The following is a 24,776-nucleotide window of genomic DNA, read 5'->3' on the forward strand; positions in this document are numbered from 1 at the left end:
GGTAAGATACTGTACTGAAAGATAGTGTACTGGTAAGATTGTGTACTGGTAAGATTGTGTACTGGTAATATACTGTACTGAAAGATACTGTACTGGTAAGATACTTTACTGGTAACATTTACATTTACATTTAAGTCATTTAGCAGACGCTTTTATCCAGAGCGACTTACAAATTGGTAAGATACTGTACTGGTAAGATACTGTACTGAAAGATAGTGTACTGGTAAGATACTGTACTGAAATATACTGTACTGAAAGATAGTGTACTGAAAGATACTGTACTGGTAAGATACTGTACTGAAAGATAGTGTACTGGTAAGATACTGTACTGAAAGATAGTGTACTGGTAAGATACTGTACTGGTAAGATACTGTACTGAAAGATAGTGTACTGGTAAGATACTGTACTGGTAAGATACTGTACTGGTAAGATACTGTACTGAAAGATAGTGTACTGGTAAGATTGTGTACTGGTAAGATTGTGTACTGGTAATATACTGTACTGAAAGATACTGTACTGGTAAGATACTTTACTGGTAACATTTACATTTACATTTAAGTCATTTAGCAGACGCTTTTATCCAGAGCGACTTACAAATTGGTAAGATACTGTACTGGTAAGATACTGTACTGAAAGATAGTGTACTGGTAAGATACTGTACTGAAATATACTGTACTGAAAGATAGTGTACTGAAAGATACTGTACTGGTAAGATACTGTACTGAAAGATAGTGTACTGGTAAGATACTGTACTGAAAGATAGTGTACTGGTAAGATACTGTACTGGTAAGATACTGTACTGAAAGATAGTGTACTGGTAAGATACTGTACTGGTAAGATACTGTACTGGTAAGATACTGTACTGAAAGATAGTGTACTGGTAAGATTGTGTACTGGTAAGATTGTGTACTGGTAATATACTGTACTGAAAGATACTGTACTGGTAAGATACTTTACTGGTAACATTTACATTTACATTTAAGTCATTTAGCAGACGCTTTTATCCAGAGCGACTTACAAATTGGTAAGATACTGTACTGGTAAGATACTGTACTGAAAGATAGTGTACTGGTAAGATACTGTACTGAAATATACTGTACTGAAAGATAGTGTACTGAAAGATACTGTACTGGTAAGATACTGTACTGAAAGATAGTGTACTGGTAAGATACTGTACTGAAAGATAGTGTACTGGTAAGATACTGTACTGGTAGGATACTGTACTGGTAATATACTGTACTGAAAGATAGTGTACTGGTAAGATACTGTACTGGTAATATACTGTACTGAAAGATACTGTACTGAAAGACACTGTACTGCAAGGCTGTGGAGAAAGTTGGTGTCGAATTTACAGTACAGAAAACAGAAACAGAACTGAAACATCTCTTTCCTTTCCAGGCATAACCACGGTGTTGACCATGACCACTCTGAGCACAGTGGCAAGGACGTCACTTCCCAGGGTTTCCTATGTGACGGCCATGGACCTCTTCGTCACCGTGTGTTTCCTGTTTGTGTTCGCTGCATTAATGGAGTACGCCACACTCAACTACTATTCATACGGTGCCAGCCCAAGACCCAGACCACGGAACACCCAGAGAATGGTAAGATAGAGCCCAAGACCCAGAAAGACCCAGAGAATGGTAAGATACAGACCCAGACCACGGAACACCCAGAGAATGGTAAGATAGAGCCCGAGACCCAGAAAATGGTATGATACAGCCCAAGACCCAGACCACGGAACACCCAGAGAATGGTAAGATAGAGCCCCAGACCACGGAACACCCAGATAATGGTAAGATAGAGCCCCAGACCCAGAAAGACCCAGAGAATGGTAAGATACAGCCCCAGACCCAGAAACACCCAGAGAATGGTATGATAGAGTCCTAGACCCAGGAAGACGCAAAGAATGATAAGATTGAGCCCCAGACCAAGGAAGGCCCAGATAATGTTTAGATATAGGAAACAACCCCAGGAAGGCCCAGAGAATGGTAAGATACAGCCCTAGACCCAGGAATATATTTTTGACTGCAGTGAAAACCTTTGCTTACATTAATGTATGGTTAATTGTGTCCAACGTACAGTTCTGCCCCTGATAAGTTACAGTATACTGATGTATTAGTAATATAACAACGGTATTAGTCAGAGCCTGGTCCGCCCTAACTCCTTCATTACCAATACTATATACTAGTCAGAGCCTGTTCCGCCCTACCTCCTTCATTACTAATACTATATATTAGTCAGAGCCCGGTCCGCTCTACCTCCTACATTACTAATACTATATATTAGTCAGAGCCCGGTGCGCCCTACCTCCTTCATTACTAATACTATATATTAGTCAGAGCCCGGTCCGCCCTACCTCCGTCATTACTAAAACTATATATTAGTCAGAGCCCGGTCCGCCCTAACTCCTTCATTACTAATACTATATACTAGTCAGAGCCCGGTGCGCCCTACCTCCTTCATTACTAATACTATATATTAGTCAGAGCCCGGTCCGCCCTACCTCCGTCATTACTAAAACTATATATTAGTCAGAGCCCGGTCCGCCCTACCTCCTTCATTACTAATACTATATATTAGTCAGAGCCCGGTCCGCCCTACCTCCGTCATTACTAAAACTATATATTAGTCAGAGCCCGGTCCGCCCTACCTCCTTCATTACTAATACTATATATTAGTCAGAGCCCGGTCCGCCCTACCTCCTTCATTACTAATACTATATATTAGTCAGAGCCCGGTCCGCCCTACCTCCGTCATTACTAAAACTATATATTAGTCAGAGCCCGGTCCGCCCTACCTCCTTCATTACTAATACTATATATTAGTCAGAGCCCGGTCCGCCCTACCTCCTTCATTACTAATACTATATATTAGTCAGAGCCCGGTCCACCTGACCTCCTTCATTACTAATACTATATTTTAGTCAGAGCCTGGTCCGCAATACCTCCTTCATTACTAATACTATATATTAGTCAGAGCCTGGTCCGCCCTACCTCCTTCATTACTAATACTATATATTAGTCAGAGCCCGGTGCGCCCTACCTCCTTCATTACTAATACTATATATTAGTCAGAGCCCGGTCCGCCCTACCTCCGTCATTACTAAAACTATATATTAGTCAGAGCCCGGTCCGCCCTACCTCCTTCATTACTAATACTATATATTAGTCGGAGCCCGGTCCGCCCTACCTCCTTCATTACTAATACTATATATTAGTCAGAGCCCGGTCCGCCCTGCCTCCTTCATTACTAATACTATATATTAGTCAGAGCCCGGTCCGCCCTGCCTACTTCATTACTAATACTATATATTAGTCAGAGCCTGGTCCGTCCTACCTCCTTCATTACTAATTCTATATATTAGTCAGAGTCTGGTCCGCATTACCTCCTTCATTACTAATACTATATATTAGTCAGAGCCTGGTCAGCCCTACCTCCTTCATTACTAATACTATATATTAGTCAGAGCCCGCACTAACCTCCTTCATTACTAATACTATATATTAGTCAGAGCCCGGTCCTCCCTACCTCCTTCATTACTAATACTATATATTAGTCAGAGCATGGTCCGTCCTACCTCCTTCATTAATAATACTATATATTGGTCAGAGGCTGGCCCGCCCTACCTCTTCATTACTAATACTATATATTAGTCAGAGCCTGCCCCACCTTCTTCATTACTAATAATATATATTAGTCAGAGCCCATTCTGCCCTACCTCCTTCATTACTAATACTATATATTAGTCAGAGCCTGGTCCGCCCTACCTCCTTCATTACTAATACTATATATTAGTCAGAGGCAGGTCCGCCCTACCTCCTTCATTACTAATACTATATATTAGTCAGAGCCCGGTGCGCCCTACCTCCTTCATTACTAATACTATATATTAGTCAGAGCCCGGTCCGCCCTACCTCCGTCATTACTAAAACTATATATTAGTCAGAGCCCGGTCCGCCCTACCTCCTTCATTACTAATACTATATATTAGTCAGAGCCCGGTCCGCCCTACCTCCTTCATTACTAATACTATATATTAGTCAGAGCCCGGTCCGCCCTGCCTACTTCATTACTAATACTATATATTAGTCAGAGCCTGGTCCGCCCTACCTCCTTCATTACTAATTCTATATATTAGTCAGAGTCTGGTCCGCATTACCTCCTTCATTACTAATACTATATATTAGTCAGAGCCTGGTCAGCCCTACCTCCTTCATTACTAATACTATATATTAGTCAGAGTCTGGTCCGACCTACCTCCTTCATTACTAATACTATATATTAGTCAGAGCCCGCCCTACCTCCTTCATTACTAATACTATATATTAGTCAGAGCCCGGTCCTCCCTACCTCCTTCATTACTAATACTATATATTAGTCAGAGCATGGTCCGTCCTACCTCCTTCATTACTAATACTATATATTGGTCAGAGCCCGGTCCTCCCTACCTCCTTCATTACTAATACTATATATTAGTCAGAGCCTGGTCCGTCCTACCTCCTTCATTAATAATACTATATATTGGTCAGAGGCTGGCCCGCCCTACCTCTTCATTACTAATACTATATATTAGTCAGAGCCTGCCCCACCTTCTTCATTACTAATACTATATATTAGTCAGAGCCCATTCTGCCCTACCTCCTTCATTACTAATACTATATATTAGTCAGAGCCTGGTCCGCCCTACCTCCTTCATTACTAATACTATATATTAGTCAGAGGCTGGTCCGCCCTACCTCCTTCATTACTAATACTATATATTAGTCAGAGCCCGGTGCGCCCTACCTCCTTCATTACTAATACTATATATTAGTCAGAGCCCGGTCCGCCCTACCTCCGTCATTACTAAAACTATATATTAGTCAGAGCCCGGTCCGCCCTACCTCCTTCATTACTAATACTATATATTAGTCAGAGCCCGGTCCGCCCTACCTCCTTCATTACTAATACTATATATTAGTCAGAGCCCGGTCCGCCCTGCCTACTTCATTACTAATACTATATATTAGTCAGAGCCTGGTCCGCCCTAACTCCTTCATTACTAATTCTATATATTAGTCAGAGTCTGGTCCGCATTACCTCCTTCATTACTAATACTATATATTAGTCAGAGCCTGGTCAGCCCTACCTCCTTCATTACTAATACTATATATTAGTCAGAGTCTGGTCCGCCCTACCTCCTTCATTACTAATACTATATATTAGTCAGAGCCCGCCCTACCTCCTTCATTACTAATACTATATATTAGTCAGAGCCCGGTCCTCCCTACCTCCTTCATTACTAATACTATATATTAGTCAGAGCATGGTCCGTCCTACCTCCTTCATTACTAATACTATATATTGGTCAGAGCCCGGTCCTCCCTACCTCCTTCATTACTAATACTATATATTAGTCAGAGCCTGGTCCGTCCTACCTCCTTCATTAATAATACTATATATTGGTCAGAGGCTGGCCCGCCCTACCTCTTCATTACTAATACTATATATTAGTCAGAGCCTGCCCCACCTTCTTCATTACTAATACCATATATTAGTCAGAGCCCATTCTGCCCTACCTCCTTCATTACTAATACTATATATTAGTCAGAGCCTGGTCCGCCCTACCTCCTTCATTACTAATACTATATATTAGTCAGAGGCTGGTCCGCCCTACCTCCTTCATTACTAATACTATATATTAGTTAGAGCCTTGTCTGCCCTACGTCCTTCATTAGTAATACTATATATTAGTCAGAGCACGGTCCTCCCTACCTCCTTCATTACTAATACTATATATTAGTCAGAGCCTGGTCCGCAATACCTCCTTCATTACTAATACTGTATATTAGTCAGAGCCTGGTCCTCCCTACCTCCTTCATTACTAATACTATATATTAGTCAGAGACTGGTCCACCCTACCTCCATCATTACTAATACTATATATTAGTCAGCGTCCGCCCTACCTCCTTCATTACTAAAACCATATATTAGTCAAAGCCCGGTCCGGCCTACCTCCTTCATTACTAATACTATATATTAGTCAGAGCCCGGTCCGCCCTACCTCCTTCATTACTAATGCTATGTATTGGTCAGAGCCTGGCCCGCCCTACCTCCTTCATTACTAATACTATATATTAGTCAGAGCCCACCCCACCTTCTTCATTACTAATACTATATATTAGTCAGAGCCCATTCTGCACAACCTCCTTCATTACTAATACTATATATTAGTTAGAGCCCTGTCCGTCCTACCTCCTTCATTACTAATACTATATATTAGTCAGAGCCCTGTCCGCCCTACCTCCTTCATTACTAATACTATATATTAGTCAGAGCCTGGTCCGCCATACCTCCTTCATTACTAATACTATATATTAGTCAGAGCCCGCTCTAGCTCCTTCATTACTAATACTATATATTAGTCAGAGCCTGGTCCGCCCTACCTCCTTCATTACTAATACAATATATTAGTCAGAGCCTGTTCCGCCCTACCTCCTTCATTACTAATTCTATATATTAGTCAGAGCCCTGTCCGCCCTACCTCCTTCATTACTAATACTATATATTAGTCAGAGCCCGGTCCGCCCTACCTCCTTCATTACTAATACTATATATTAGTCAGAGCCCGGTCCGCCCTACCTCCTTCATTACTAATACTATATATTAGTCAGAGCCCGCTCTAGCTCCTTCATTACTAATACTATATATTAGTCAGAGCTTGGTCCGCCCTACCTCCTTCATTACTAATACAATATATTAGTCAGAGCCTGTTCCGCCCTACCTCCTTCATTACTAATACTATATATTAGTCAGAGCCCGGTCCGCCCTACCTCCTTCATTACTAATACTATATATTAGTCAGAGCCCGCTCTAGCTCCTTCATTACTAATACTATATATTAGTCAGAGCTTGGTCCGCCCTACCTCCTTCATTACTAATACTATATATTAGTCAGAGCCTGGTCCGCCCTACCTCCTTCATTACTAATACTATATATTAGTCAGAGCCCGGTCCGCCCTGCCTACTTCATTACTAATACTATATACTAGTCAGAGCCTTGTCCGTCCTACCTCCTTCATTACTAATACTATATATTAGTCAGAGCCCGGTCCGCCCTGCCTACTTCATTACTAATACTATATATTAGTCAGAGCCTGGTCCGCCCTACCTCCTTCATTACTAATACTATATATTAGTCAGAGCCCGGTCCGCCCTGCCTACTTCATTACTAATACTATATATTAGTCAGAGCCCGCTCTAGCTCCTTCATTACTAATACTATATATTAGTCAGAGCTTGGTCCGCCCTACCTCCTTCATTACTAATACTATATATTAGTCAGAGCCTGGTCCGCCCTACCTCCTTCATTACTAATACTATATATTAGTCAGAGCCCGGTCCGCCCTGCCTACTTCATTACTAATACTATATATTAGTCAGAGCCTGGTCCGTCCTACCTCCTTCATTACTAATACTATATATTAGTTAGAGCCTGGTCCGCCCTACCTCCTTCATTACTAATACAATATATTAGTCAGAGCCTTGTCCGCCCTACCTCCTTCATTACTATTACTATGTATTAGTCAGAGCCCGGTCCGCCCTACCTCCTTCATTACTAATACTATATATTAGTCAGAGCCTGGTCCGTCCTACCTCCTTCATTACTAATACTATATATTAGTCAGAGCCTGGTCCGTCCTACCTCCTTCATTACTAATACTATATATTAGTTAGAGCCTGGTCCGCCCTACCTCCTTCATTACTAATACAATATATTAGTCAGAGCCTTGTCCGCCCTACCTCCTTCATTACTAATACTATATATTAGTCAGAGCCCGCTCTAGTTCCTTCATTACTAATACTATATATTAGTCAGAGCCTGGTCCGCCCTACCTCCTTCATTACTAATACAATATATTAGTCAGAGCCTGTTCCGCCCTACCTCCTTCATTACTAATTCTATATATTAGTCAGAGCCCTGTCCGCCCTACCTCCTTCATTACTAATACTATATATTAGTCAGAGCCCGGTCCGCCCTACCTCCTTCATTACTAATACTATATATTAGTCAGAGCCCGGTCCGCCCTACCTCCTTCATTACTAATACTATATATTAGTCAGAGCCCGCTCTAGCTCCTTCATTACTAATACTATATATTAGTCAGAGCTTGGTCCGCCCTACCTCCTTCATTACTAATACAATATATTAGTCAGAGCATGTTCCGCCCTACCTCCTTCATTACTAATTCTATATATTAGTCAGAGCCTGTTCCGTCCTACCTCCTTCACTACTAATACTATATATTAGTCAGAGCCTGGTCCGCCCTACCTCCTTCATTACTAATACTATATATTAGTCAGAGCCCGGTCCGCCCTGCCTACTTCATTACTAATACTATATATTAGTCAGAGCCTGGTCCGTCCTACCTCCTTCATTACTAATACTATATATTAGTTAGAGCCTGGTCCGCCCTACCTCCTTCATTACTAATACAATATATTAGTCAGAGCCTTGTCCGCCCTACGTCCTTCATTACTATTACTATGTATTAGTCAGAGCCCGGTCCGCCCTACCTCCTTCATTACTAATACTATATATTAGTCAGAGCCTGTCCGCCCTACCTCCTTCAATACTAATACTATATATTAGTCAGAGCCCGCTCTACCTCCTTCATTACTAATACTATATATTAGTCAGAGACTGGTCCGCCCTACCTCCTTCATTACTAATACAATATATTAGTCAGAGCCTGGTCCGCCCTACCTCCTTCATTACTAATACTATATATTAGTCAGAGCCTTGTCCGCCCTACCTCCTTCATTACTATTACTATGTATTAGTCAGAGCCCGGTCCGCCCTACCTCCTTCATTACTAATACTATATATTAGTCAGAGTCTGCCCTACCTCCTTCATTACTAATACTCTATATTAGTCAGAGCCCGGTCCGCCCTACCTCCTTCATTACTAATACTATATATTAGTCAGAGCCCGGTCCTCCCTACCTCCTTCATTACTAATACTATATATTAGTCAGAGCCTGTTCCGTCCTACCTCCTTCACTACTAATACTATATATTAGTCAGAGCCTGGTCCGCCCTACCTCCTTCATTACTAATACTATATATTAGTCAGAGCCCGGTCCGCCCTGCCTACTTCATTACTAATACTATATATTAGTCAGAGCCCGGTCCGCCCTACCTCCTTCATTACTAATACTATATATTAGTCAGAGCCGGTCCGCCCTACATCCTTCATTACTAATAATATATATTAGTCAGAGCCCGCTCTACCTCCTTCATTACTAATACTATATATTAGTCAGAGACTGGTCCGCCCTACCTCCTTCATTACTGATACAATATATTAGTCAGAGCCTGGTCCGCCCTACCTCCTTCATTACTAATACTATATATTAGTCAGAGCCTTGTCCGCCCTACCTCCTTCATTACTATTACTATGTATTAGTCAGAGCCCGGTCCGCCCTACCTCCTTCATTACTAATACCATATATTAGTCAGAGCCTTGTCCGCCCTACCTCCTTCATTACTAATACTATATATTAGTCAGAGCCTGGTCCGCCCTACCTCCTTCATTACTAATACTATATATTAGTCAGAGCCCGGTCCGCCCTGCCTACTTCATTACTAATACTATATATTAGTCAGAGCCTTGTCCGTCCTACCTCCTTCATTACTAATACTATATATTAGTCAGAGCCCGGTCCGCCCTGCCTACTTCATTACTAATACTATATATTAGTCAGAGCCTGGTCCGCCCTACCTCCTTCATTACTAATACTATATATTAGTCAGAGCCCGGTCCGCCCTGCCTACTTCATTACTAATACTATATATTAGTCAGAGCCCGCTCCAGCTCCTTCATTACTAATACTATATATTAGTCAGAGCTTGGTCCGCCCTACCTCCTTCATTACTAATACTATATATTAGTCAGAGCCTGGTCCGCCCTACCTCCTTCATTACTAATACTATATATTAGTCAGAGCCCGGTCCGCCCTGCCTACTTCATTACTAATACTATATATTAGTCAGAGCCTGGTCCGTCCTACCTCCTTCATTACTAATACTATATATTAGTTAGAGCCTGGTCCGCCCTACCTCCTTCATTACTAATACAATATATTAGTCAGAGCCTTGTCCGCCCTACCTCCTTCATTACTATTACTATGTATTAGTCAGAGCCCGGTCCGCCCTACCTCCTTCATTACTAATACTATATATTAGTCAGAGCCTGGTCCGTCCTACCTCCTTCATTACTAATACTATATATTAGTCAGAGCCTGGTCCGTCCTACCTCCTTCATTACTAATACTATATATTAGTTAGAGCCTGGTCCGCCCTACCTCCTTCATTACTAATACAATATATTAGTCAGAGCCTTGTCCGCCCTACCTCCTTCATTACTAATACTATATATTAGTCAGAGCCCGCTCTAGTTCCTTCATTACTAATACTATATATTAGTCAGAGCCTGGTCCGCCCTACCTCCTTCATTACTAATACAATATATTAGTCAGAGCCTGTTCCGCCCTACCTCCTTCATTACTAATTCTATATATTAGTCAGAGCCCTGTCCGCCCTACCTCCTTCATTACTAATACTATATATTAGTCAGAGCCCGGTCCGCCCTACCTCCTTCATTACTAATACTATATATTAGTCAGAGCCCGGTCCGCCCTACCTCCTTCATTACTAATACTATATATTAGTCAGAGCCCGCTCTAGCTCCTTCATTACTAATACTATATATTAGTCAGAGCTTGGTCCGCCCTACCTCCTTCATTACTAATACAATATATTAGTCAGAGCCTGTTCCGCCCTACCTCCTTCATTACTAATTCTATATATTAGTCAGAGCCTGTTCCGTCCTACCTCCTTCACTACTAATACTATATATTAGTCAGAGCCTGGTCCGCCCTACCTCCTTCATTACTAATACTATATATTAGTCAGAGCCCGGTCCGCCCTGCCTACTTCATTACTAATACTATATATTAGTCAGAGCCTGGTCCGTCCTACCTCCTTCATTACTAATACTATATATTAGTTAGAGCCTGGTCCGCCCTACCTCCTTCATTACTAATACAATATATTAGTCAGAGCCTTGTCCGCCCTACGTCCTTCATTACTATTACTATGTATTAGTCAGAGCCCGGTCCGCCCTACCTCCTTCATTACTAATACTATATATTAGTCAGAGCCTGTCCGCCCTACCTCCTTCAATACTAATACTATATATTAGTCAGAGCCCGCTCTACCTCCTTCATTACTAATACTATATATTAGTCAGAGACTGGTCCGCCCTACCTCCTTCATTACTAATACAATATATTAGTCAGAGCCTGGTCCGCCCTACCTCCTTCATTACTAATACTATATATTAGTCAGAGCCTTGTCCGCCCTACCTCCTTCATTACTATTACTATGTATTAGTCAGAGCCCGGTCCGCCCTACCTCCTTCATTACTAATACTATATATTAGTCAGAGTCTGCCCTACCTCCTTCATTACTAATACTCTATATTAGTCAGAGCCCGGTCCGCCCTACCTCCTTCATTACTAATACTATATATTAGTCAGAGCCCGGTCCTCCCTACCTCCTTCATTACTAATACTATATATTAGTCAGAGCCTGTTCCGTCCTACCTCCTTCACTACTAATACTATATATTAGTCAGAGCCTGGTCCGCCCTACCTCCTTCATTACTAATACTATATATTAGTCAGAGCCCGGTCCGCCCTGCCTACTTCATTACTAATACTATATATTAGTCAGAGCCCGGTCCGCCCTACCTCCTTCATTACTAATACTATATATTAGTCAGAGCCGGTCCGCCCTACCTCCTTCATTACTAATAATATATATTAGTCAGAGCCCGCTCTACCTCCTTCATTACTAATACTATATATTAGTCAGAGACTGGTCCGCCCTACCTCCTTCATTACTGATACAATATATTAGTCAGAGCCTGGTCCGCCCTACCTCCTTCATTACTAATACTATATATTAGTCAGAGCCTTGTCCGCCCTACCTCCTTCATTACTATTACTATGTATTAGTCAGAGCCCGGTCCGCCCTACCTCCTTCATTACTAATACCATATATTAGTCAGAGCCTTGTCCGCCCTACCTCCTTCATTACTAATACTATATATTAGTCAGAGCCTGGTCCGCCCTACCTCCTTCATTACTAATACTATATATTAGTCAGAGCCCGGTCCGCCCTGCCTACTTCATTACTAATACTATATATTAGTCAGAGCCTTGTCCGTCCTACCTCCTTCATTACTAATACTATATATTAGTCAGAGCCCGGTCCGCCCTGCCTACTTCATTACTAATACTATATATTAGTCAGAGCCTGGTCCGCCCTACCTCCTTCATTACTAATACTATATATTAGTCAGAGCCCGGTCCGCCCTGCCTACTTCATTACTAATACTATATATTAGTCAGAGCCCGCTCCAGCTCCTTCATTACTAATACTATATATTAGTCAGAGCTTGGTCCGCCCTACCTCCTTCATTACTAATACTATATATTAGTCAGAGCCTGGTCCGCCCTACCTCCTTCATTACTAATACTATATATTAGTCAGAGCCCGGTCCGCCCTGCCTACTTCATTACTAATACTATATATTAGTCAGAGCCTGGTCCGTCCTACCTCCTTCATTACTAATACTATATATTAGTTAGAGCCTGGTCCGCCCTACCTCCTTCATTACTAATACAATATATTAGTCAGAGCCTTGTCCGCCCTACCTCCTTCATTACTATTACTATGTATTAGTCAGAGCCCGGTCCGCCCTACCTCCTTCATTACTAATACTATATATTAGTCAGAGCCTGGTCCGTCCTACCTCCTTCATTACTAATACTATATATTAGTCAGAGCCTGGTCCGTCCTACCTCCTTCATTACTAATACTATATATTAGTTAGAGCCTGGTCCGCCCTACCTCCTTCATTACTAATACAATATATTAGTCAGAGCCTTGTCCGCCCTACCTCCTTCATTACTAATACTATATATTAGTCAGAGCCCGCTCTAGTTCCTTCATTACTAATACTATATATTAGTCAGAGCCTGGTCCGCCCTACCTCCTTCATTACTAATACAATATATTAGTCAGAGCCTGTTCCGCCCTACCTCCTTCATTACTAATTCTATATATTAGTCAGAGCCCTGTCCGCCCTACCTCCTTCATTACTAATACTATATATTAGTCAGAGCCCGGTCCGCCCTACCTCCTTCATTACTAATACTATATATTAGTCAGAGCCCGGTCCGCCCTACCTCCTTCATTACTAATACTATATATTAGTCAGAGCCCGCTCTAGCTCCTTCATTACTAATACTATATATTAGTCAGAGCTTGGTCCGCCCTACCTCCTTCATTACTAATACAATATATTAGTCAGAGCCTGTTCCGCCCTACCTCCTTCATTACTAATTCTATATATTAGTCAGAGCCTGTTCCGTCCTACCTCCTTCACTACTAATACTATATATTAGTCAGAGCCTGGTCCGCCCTACCTCCTTCATTACTAATACTATATATTAGTCAGAGCCCGGTCCGCCCTGCCTACTTCATTACTAATACTATATATTAGTCAGAGCCTGGTCCGTCCTACCTCCTTCATTACTAATACTATATATTAGTTAGAGCCTGGTCCGCCCTACCTCCTTCATTACTAATACAATATATTAGTCAGAGCCTTGTCCGCCCTACGTCCTTCATTACTATTACTATGTATTAGTCAGAGCCCGGTCCGCCCTACCTCCTTCATTACTAATACTATATATTAGTCAGAGCCTGTCCGCCCTACCTCCTTCAATACTAATACTATATATTAGTCAGAGCCCGCTCTACCTCCTTCATTACTAATACTATATATTAGTCAGAGACTGGTCCGCCCTACCTCCTTCATTACTAATACAATATATTAGTCAGAGCCTGGTCCGCCCTACCTCCTTCATTACTAATACTATATGTTAGTCAGAGCCTTGTCCGCCCTACCTCCTTCATTACTATTACTATGTATTAGTCAGAGCCCGGTCCGCCCTACCTCCTTCATTACTAATACTATATATTAGTCAGAGTCTGCCCTACCTCCTTCATTACTAATACTCTATATTAGTCAGAGCCCGGTCCGCCCTACCTCCTTCATTACTAATACTATATATTAGTCAGAGCCCGGTCCTCCCTACCTCCTTCATTACTAATACTATATATTAGTCAGAGCCTGTTCCGTCCTACCTCCTTCACTACTAATACTATATATTAGTCAGAGCCTGGTCCGCCCTACCTCCTTCATTACTAATACTATATATTAGTCAGAGCCCGGTCCGCCCTGCCTACTTCATTACTAATACTATATATTAGTCAGAGCCCGGTCCGCCCTACCTCCTTCATTACTAATACTATATATTAGTCAGAGCCGGTCCGCCCTACCTCCTTCATTACTAATAATATATATTAGTCAGAGCCCGCTCTACCTCCTTCATTACTAATACTATATATTAGTCAGAGACTGGTCCGCCCTACCTCCTTCATTACTGATACAATATATTAGTCAGAGCCTGGTCCGCCCTACCTCCTTCATTACTAATACTATATATTAGTCAGAGCCTTGTCCGCCCTACCTCCTTCATTACTATTACTATGTATTAGTCAGAGCCCGGTCCGCCCTACCTCCTTCATTACTAATACTATATATTAGTCAGAGTCTGCCCTACCTCGTTCATTACTAATACTCTATATTAGTCAGAGCCCGGTCCGCCCTACCTCCTTCATTACTAATACTATATATTAGTCAGAGCCCGGTCCTCCCTAACTCCTTCATTACTAATACTATATATTAGTCAGAGCCTGGTCCGCCCTACCTCCTTCATTACTAATACTATATATTAGTCAGAGCCCGGTCCGCCCTACCTCCTTCATTACTAATACTATATATTAGTCAGAGCCCGGTCCTCCCTACCTCCTTCATTACTAATTCTATAAATTAGTCAGTGCCTGGTCCGCCCTACCTCCTTCATTACTAATACTATGTAATAGTCAGAGCCCTTTCTACCCTACCTCCTTCATTACTAATACTATATATTAGTCAGATCCCGGTCCTCCCTACCTCCTTCATTACTAATACTATATATTAGTCAGAGCCTTGTCCGCCCTACCTCCTTCATTACTATTACCATGTATTAGTCAGAGCCCGGTCCGCCCTACCTCCTTCATTACTAATACTATATATTAGTCAGAGCCTGGTCCGCCCTACCTCCTTCATTACTAATACTATATATTAGTCAGAGCCCGGTCCGCCCTACCTCCTTCATTACTAATACTATATATTAGTCAGAGCCCGGTCCTCCCTACCTCCTTCATTACTAATTCTATAAATTAGTCAGTGCCTGGTCCGCCCTACCTCCTTCATTACTAATACTATGTAATAGTCAGAGCCCTTTCTACCCTACCTCCTTCATTACTAATACTATATATTAGTCAGATCCCGGTCCTCCCTACCTCCTTCATTACTAATACTATATATTAGTCAGAGCCTTGTCCGCCCTACCTCCTTCATTACTATTACCATGTATTAGTCAGAGCCCGGTCCGCCCTACCTCCTTCATTACTAATACTATATATTAGTCAGAGTCTGCCCTACCTCCTTCATTACTAATACTCTATATTAGTCAGAGCCCGGTCCGCCCTACCTCCTTCATTACTAATACTATATATTAGTCAGAGCCCGGTCCTCCCTACCTCCTTCATTACTAATACTATATATTAGTCAGAGCCTGTTCCGTCCTACCTCCTTCACTACTAATCCTATATATTAGTCAGAGCCTGGTCCGCCCTACCTCCTTCATTACTAATACTATATATTAGTCAGAGCCCGGTCCGCCCTGCCTACTTCATTACTAATACTATATATTAGTCAGAGCCCGGTCCGCCCTACCTCCTTCATTACTAATACTATATATTAGTCAGAGCCGGTCCGCCCTACCTCCTTCATTACTAATAATATATATTAGTCAGAGCCCGCTCTACCTCCTTCATTACTAATACTATATATTAGTCAGAGACTGGTCCGCCCTACCTCCTTCATTACTGATACAATATATTAGTCAGAGCCTGGTCCGCCCTACCTCCTTCATTACTAATACTATATATTAGTCAGAGCCTTGTCCGCCCTACCTCCTTCATTACTATTACTATGTATTAGTCAGAGCCCGGTCCGCCCTACCTCCTTCATTACTAATACTATATATTAGTCAGAGTCTGCCCTACCTCGTTCATTACTAATACTCTATATTAGTCAGAGCCCGGTCCGCCCTACCTCCTTCATTACTAATACTATATATTAGTCAGAGCCCGGTCCTCCCTAACTCCTTCATTACTAATACTATATATTAGTCAGAGCCTGGTCCGCCCTACCTCCTTCATTACTAATACTATATATTAGTCAGAGCCCGGTCCGCCCTACCTCCTTCATTACTAATACTATATATTAGTCAGAGCCCGGTCCTCCCTACCTCCTTCATTACTAATTCTATAAATTAGTCAGTGCCTGGTCCGCCCTACCTCCTTCATTACTAATACTATGTAATAGTCAGAGCCCTTTCTACCCTACCTCCTTCATTACTAATACTATATATTAGTCAGAGTCCGCCCTACCTCCTTCATTACTAATACTATATATTAGTCAGATCCCGGTCCTCCCTACCTCCTTCATTACTAATACTATATATTAGTCAGAACCCGGTCCGCCCACCTCCTTCATTACTATTACTATATATTAGTCAGAGCCTGGTCCGCCCTACCTCCTTTATTACTAATACTATATATATTAGTCAGAGCCCGGTCCGCCCTACCTCCTTCATTACTAATACTATATATTGGTCAGAGCCTGGCCCGCCCTACCTCCTTCATTACTAATACTATATATTAGTCAGAGCCTGGTCCGCCCTACCTCCATCATTACTAATACTATATATTAGTCAGAGCCTGGTCCGCCCTACCTCCTCCATTACTAATACTATATATTAGTCAGAGGCTGGTCCGCCCTACCTCCTTAACCTACCTCTTTCATTACTAATACTATATATTAGTCAGAGCCCGGTCCGCCCTACCTCCTTCATTACTAATACAATATATATTAGTCAGAGCCCGGTCCGCCCTACCTCCTTCATTACTAATACTATATATTAGTCAGAGCCTGGTCCGCCCTACCTCCTTCATTACTAATACTATATATTACTCAGAGCCTGCTCTACCTCCTTCATTACTAATACTATATATTAGTCAGAGCCTGGTCCGCCCTACCTCCTTCATTACTAATACAATATATTAGTCAGAGCCTGGTCCGCCCTACCTCCTTCATTACTAATACTATATATTAGTCAGAGCCTGGTCCGCCCTACCTCTTTCATTACTAATACTATATATTAGTCAGAGTCCGCCCTACCTCCTTCATTACTAATACTATATATTAGTCAGAGTCCGCCCTACCTCCTTCATTACTAATACTATGTATTAGTCAGAGCCCTTTCTGCCCTACCTCCTTCATTACTAATTCTATATATTAGTCAGAGCCTGTTCCGTCCTACCTCCTTCACTACTAATACTATATATTAGTCAGAGCCTGGTCCGCCCTACCTCCTTCATTACTAATACTATATATTAGTCAGAGCCCGGTCCGCCCTGCCTACTTCATTACTAATACTATATATTAGTCAGAGCCTGGTCCGTCCTACCTCCTTCACTACTAATACTATATATTAGTCAGAGCCTGGTCCGCCCTACCTCCTTCATTACTAATACTATATATTAGTCAGAGCCCGGTCCGCCCTGCCTACTTCATTACTAATACTATATATTAGTCAGAGCCTGGTCCGTCCTACCTCCTTCATTACTAATACTATATATTAGTTAGAGCCTGGTCCGCCCTACCTCCTTCATTACTAATACAATATATTAGTCAGAGCCTTGTCCGCCCTACGTCCTTCATTACTATTACTATGTATTAGTCAGAGCCCGGTCCACCCTACCTCCTTCATTACTAATACTATATATTAGTCAGAGCCTGTCCGCCCTACCTCCTTCAATACTAATACTATATATTAGTCAGAGCCCGCTCTACCGCCTTCATTACTAATACTATATATTAGTCAGAGACTGGTCCGCCCTACCTCCTTCATTACTAATACAATATATTAGTCAGAGCCTGGTCCGCCCTACCTCCTTCATTACTAATACTATATATTAGTCAGAGCCTTGTCCGCCCTACCTCCTTCATTACTATTACTATGTATTAGTCAGAGCCCGGTCCGCCCTACCTCCTTCATTACTAATACTATATATTAGTCAGAGTCTGCCCTACCTCCTTCATTACTAATACTCTATATTAGTCAGAGCCCGGTCCGCCCTACCTCCTTCATTACTAATACTATATATTAGTCAGAGCCCGGTCCTCCCTACCTCCTTCATTACTAATACTATATATTAGTCAGAGCCTGTTCCGTCCTACCTCCTTCACTACTAATACTATATATTAGTCAGAGCCTGGTCCGCCCTACCTCCTTCATTACTAATACTATATATTAGTCAGAGCCCGGTCCGCCCTGCCTACTTCATTACTAATACTATATATTAGTCAGAGCCCGGTCCGCCCTACCTCCTTCATTACTAATACTATATATTAGTCAGAGCCGGTCCGCCCTACCTCCTTCATTACTAATAATATATATTAGTCAGAGCCCGCTCTACCTCCTTCATTACTAATACTATATATTAGTCAGAGACTGGTCCGCCCTACCTCCTTCATTACTGATACAATATATTAGTCAGAGCCTGGTCCGCCCTACCTCCTTCATTACTAATACTATATATTAGTCAGAGCCTTGTCCGCCCTACCTCCTTCATTACTATTACTATGTATTAGTCAGAGCCCGGTCCGCCCTACCTCCTTCATTACTAATACTATATATTAGTCAGAGTCTGCCCTACCTCGTTCATTACTAATACTCTATATTAGTCAGAGCCCGGTCCGCCCTACCTCCTTCATTACTAATACTATATATTAGTCAGAGCCCGGTCCTCCCTAACTCCTTCATTACTAATACTATATATTAGTCAGAGCCTGGTCCGCCCTACCTCCTTCATTACTAATACTATATATTAGTCAGAGCCCGGTCCGCCCTACCTCCTTCATTACTAATACTATATATTAGTCAGAGCCCGGTCCTCCCTACCTCCTTCATTACTAATTCTATAAATTAGTCAGTGCCTGGTCCGCCCTACCTCCTTCATTACTAATACTATGTAATAGTCAGAGCCCTTTCTACCCTACCTCCTTCATTACTAATACTATATATTAGTCAGAGTCCGCCCTACCTCCTTCATTACTAATACTATATATTAGTCAGATCCCGGTCCTCCCTACCTCCTTCATTACTAATACTATATATTAGTCAGAGCCTTGTCCGCCCTACCTCCTTCATTACTATTACCATGTATTAGTCAGAGCCCGGTCCGCCCTACCTCCTTCATTACTAATACTATATATTAGTCAGAGTCTGCCCTACCTCCTTCATTACTAATACTCTATATTAGTCAGAGCCCGGTCCGCCCTACCTCCTTCATTACTAATACTATATATTAGTCAGAGCCCGGTCCTCCCTACCTCCTTCATTACTAATACTATATATTAGTCAGAGCCCGGTCCGCCCTGCCTACTTCATTACTAATACTATATATTAGTCAGAGCCCGGTCCGCCCTACCTCCTTCATTACTAATACTATATATTAGTCAGAGCCGGTCCGCCCTACCTCCTTCATTACTAATAATATATATTAGTCAGAGCCCGCTCTACCTCCTTCATTACTAATACTATATATTAGTCAGAGACTGGTCCGCCCTACCTCCTTCATTACTGATACAATATATTAGTCAGAGCCTGGTCCGCCCTACCTCCTTCATTACTAATACTATATATTAGTCAGAGCCTTGTCCGCCCTACCTCCTTCATTACTATTACTATGTATTAGTCAGAGCCCGGTCCGCCCTACCTCCTTCATTACTAATACTATATATTAGTCAGAGTCTGCCCTACCTCGTTCATTACTAATACTCTATATTAGTCAGAGCCCGGTCCGCCCTACCTCCTTCATTACTAATACTATATATTAGTCAGAGCCCGGTCCTCCCTAACTCCTTCATTACTAATACTATATATTAGTCAGAGCCTGGTCCGCCCTACCTCCTTCATTACTAATACTATATATTAGTCAGAGCCCGGTCCGCCCTACCTCCTTCATTACTAATACTATATATTAGTCAGAGCCCGGTCCTCCCTACCTCCTTCATTACTAATTCTATAAATTAGTCAGTGCCTGGTCCGCCCTACCTCCTTCATTACTAATACTATGTAATAGTCAGAGCCCTTTCTACCCTACCTCCTTCATTACTAATACTATATATTAGTCAGAGTCCGCCCTACCTCCTTCATTACTAATACTATATATTAGTCAGATCCCGGTCCTCCCTACCTCCTTCATTACTAATACTATATATTAGTCAGAGCCTTGTCCGCCCTACCTCCTTCATTACTATTACCATGTATTAGTCAGAGCCCGGTCCGCCCTACCTCCTTCATTACTAATACTATATATTAGTCAGAGTCTGCCCTACCTCCTTCATTACTAATACTCTATATTAGTCAGAGCCCGGTCCGCCCTACCTCCTTCATTACTAATACTATATATTAGTCAGAGCCCGGTCTTCCCTACCTCCTTCATTACTAATACTATATATTAGTCAGAGCCTGTTCCGTCCTACCTCCTTCACTACTAATACTATATATTAGTCAGAGCCTGGTCCGCCCTACCTCCTTCATTACTAATACTATATATTAGTCAGAGCCCGGTCCGCCCTGCCTACTTCATTACTAATACTATATATTAGTCAGAGCCCGGTCCGCCCTACCTCCTTCATTACTAATACTATATATTAGTCAGAGACTGGTCCGCCCTACCTCCTTCATTACTGATACAATATATTAGTCAGAGCCTGGTCCGCCCTACCTCCTTCATTACTAATACTATATATTAGTCAGAGCCTTGTCCGCCCTACCTCCTTCATTACTATTACTATGTATTAGTCAGAGCCCGGTCCGCCCTACCTCCTTCATTACTAATACTATATATTAGTCAGAGTCTGCCCTACCTCGTTCATTACTAATACTCTATATTAGTCAGAGCCCGGTCCGCCCTACCTCCTTCATTACTAATACTATATATTAGTCAGAGCCCGGTCCTCCCTAACTCCTTCATTACTAATACTATATATTAGTCAGAGCCTGGTCCGCCCTACCTCCTTCATTACTAATACTATATATTAGTCAGAGCCCGGTCCGCCCTACCTCCTTCATTACTAATACTATATATTAGTCAGAGCCCGGTCCTCCCTACCTCCTTCATTACTAATTCTATAAATTAGTCAGTGCCTGGTCCGCCCTACCTCCTTCATTACTAATACTATGTAATAGTCAGAGCCCTTTCTACCCTACCTCCTTCATTACTAATACTATATATTAGTCAGAGTCCGCCCTACCTCCTTCATTACTAATACTATATATTAGTCAGATCCCGGTCCTCCCTACCTCCTTCATTACTATTACTATATATTAGTCAGAGCCTGGTCCGCCCTACCTCCTTTATTACTAATACTATATATATTAGTCAGAGCCCGGTCCGCCCTACCTCCTTCATTACTAATACTATATATTGGTCAGAGCCTGGCCCGCCCTACCTCCTTCATTACTAATACTATATATTAGTCAGAGCCTGGTCCGCCCTACCTCCATCATTACTAATACTATATATTAGTCAGAGCCTGGTCCGCCCTACCTCCTCCATTACTAATACTATATATTAGTCAGAGGCTGGTCCGCCCTACCTCCTTAACCTACCTCTTTCATTACTAATACTATATATTAGTCAGAGCCCGGTCCGCCCTACCTCCTTCATTACTAATACAATATATATTAGTCAGAGCCCGGTCCGCCCTACCTCCTTCATTACTAATACTATATATTAGTCAGAGCCTGGTCCGCCCTACCTCCTTCATTACTAATACTATATATTACTCAGAGCCTGCTCTACCTCCTTCATTACTAATACTATATATTAGTCAGAGCCTGGTCCGCCCTACCTCCTTCATTACTAATACAATATATTAGTCAGAGCCTGGTCCGCCCTACCTCCTTCATTACTAATACTATATATTAGTCAGAGCCTGGTCCGCCCTACCTCTTTCATTACTAATACTATATATTAGTCAGAGTCCGCCCTACCTCCTTCATTACTAATACTATATATTAGTCAGAGTCCGCCCTACCTCCTTCATTACTAATACTATGTATTAGTCAGAGCCCTTTCTGCCCTACCTCCTTCATTACTAATTCTATATATTGGTCAGAGCCTGGCCCGCCCTACCTCCTTCATTACTAATACTATATATTAGTCAGAGCCTGGTCCGCCCTACCTCCATCATTACTAATACTATATATTAGTCAGAGCCTGGTCCGCCCTACCTCCTCCATTACTAATACTATATATTAGTCAGAGGCTGGTCCGCCCTACCTCCTTAACCTACCTCTTTCATTACTAATACTATATATTAGTCAGAGCCCGGTCCGCCCTACCTCCTTCATTACTAATACAATATATATTAGTCAGAGCCCGGTCCGCCCTACCTCCTTCATTACTAATAATATATATATGTCAGAGCCTGGTCCGCCCTACCTCCTTCATTACTAATACTATATATTACTCAGAGCCTGCTCTACCTCCTTCATTACTAATACTATATATTAGTCAGAGCCTGGTCCGCCCTACCTCCTTCATTACTAATACAATATATTAGTCAGAGCCTGGTCCGCCCTACCTCCTTCATTACTAATACTATATATTAGTCAGAGCCTGGTCCGCCCTACCTCTTTCATTACTAATACTATATATTAGTCAGAGTCCGCCCTACCTCCTTCATTACTAATACTATATATTAGTCAGAGTCCGCCCTACCTCCTTCATTACTAATACTATGTATTAGTCAGAGCCCTTTCTGCCCTACCTCCTTCATTACTAATTCTATATATTAGTCAGAGCCTGTTCCGTCCTACCTCCTTCACTACTAATACTATATATTAGTCAGAGCCTGGTCCGCCCTACCTCCTTCATTACTAATACTATATATTAGTCAGAGCCCGGTCCGCCCTGCCTACTTCATTACTAATACTATATATTAGTCAGAGCCTGGTCCGTCCTACCTCCTTCATTACTAATACTATATATTAGTTAGAGCCTGGTCCGCCCTACCTCCTTCATTACTAATACAATATATTAGTCAGAGCCTTGTCCGCCCTACCTCCTTCATTACTAATACTATATATTAGTCAGAGCCCGGTCCGCCCTACCTCCTTCATTACTAATACTATATATTAGTCAGAGCCCGGTCCGCCCTACCTCCTTCATTAATAATACTATGTATTGGTCAGAGCCTGGTCCGCCCTACCTCCTTCATTACTAATACTATATATTAGTCAGAGCCTGGTCCGCCCTACCTCCTTCATTACTAATACTATATATTAGTCAGAGCCTGGTCCGTCCTACCTCCTTCATTACTAATACTATATATTAGTCAGAGCCCGCTCTACCTCCTTCATTACTAATACTATATATTAGTCAGAGACTGGTCCGCCCTACCTCCTTCATTACTAATACAATATATTAGTCAGAGCCTGGTCCGTCCTACCTCCTTCATTACTAATACTATATATTAGTCAGAGCCTGGTCCGCAATACCTCCTTCATTACTAATACTATATATTAGTCAGAGCCTCGTCCGCCCTACCTCCTTCATTACTAATACTATATATTAGTCAGAGCCCGGTCCTCCCTACTTCCTTCATTACTAATACTATGTAATAGTCAGAGCCCTTTCTACCCTACCTCCTTCATTACTAATACTATATATTAGTCAGAGTCCGCCCTACCTCCTTCATTACTAATACTATATATTAGTCAGATCCCGGTCCTCCCTACCTCCTTCATTACTAATACTATATATTAGTCAGAACCCGGTCCGCCCACCTCCTTCATTACTAATACTATATATTAGTCAGAGCCTGGTCCGCCCTACCTCCTTCATTACTAATACTATATATATTAGTCAGAGCCCGCCCTACCTCCTTCATTACTAATACTATATATTAGTCAGAGCCTGGTCCGCAATACCTCCTTCATTACTAATACTGTATATTTGTCAGAGCCTGGTCCTCCCTACCTCCGTCATTACTAATACTATATATTAGTCAGAGCCTGGTCCGCCCTACCTCCTTCATTATTAATACTATATATTAGTCAGAGTCCGCCCTACCTCCTTCATTACTAAAACCATATATTAGTCAGAGCCCGGTCCGCCCTACCTCCTTCATTACTAATACTATATATTAGTCAGAGCCCGGTCCGCCCTACCTCCTTCATTACTAATACTATATATTAGTCAGAGCCCGGTCCGCCCTACCTCCTTCATTAATAATACTATGTATTTTTCAGAGTCTTGTCCGCCCTACCTCTATATATTAGTCAGCGCCTGGTCCGCCCTACCTCCTTCATTACTAATACTATATATTAGTCAGAGCCCGGTCCGCCCTACCTCCTTCATTACTAATACTATATATTAGTCAGAGCCCGGTCCGCCCTACCTCCTT

The 24,776-nt window shown here is 42.1% G+C and overlaps 1 protein-coding gene across 1 annotated transcript in view; it reads left to right on the forward strand.

Annotated features, from left to right (window-relative positions):
- Positions 1-24,776, forward strand: part of LOC106613408 (gamma-aminobutyric acid receptor subunit gamma-3-like) — a 225,088-nt gene that overhangs the window by 143,856 nt on the left and 56,456 nt on the right. The window contains exon 6 of the mRNA XM_045688601.1: positions 1,399-1,601. Within this exon, the coding sequence (XP_045544557.1) occupies positions 1,399-1,601 (203 nt within the window). The remainder of the gene's footprint in view (positions 1-1,398; positions 1,602-24,776) is intronic.

Source organism: Salmo salar, chromosome 10 (assembly GCF_965601325.2).
Source record: "Salmo salar chromosome 10, fSalSal1, whole genome shotgun sequence".
Taxonomy (NCBI): Eukaryota; Metazoa; Chordata; class Actinopteri; order Salmoniformes; family Salmonidae; genus Salmo; species Salmo salar.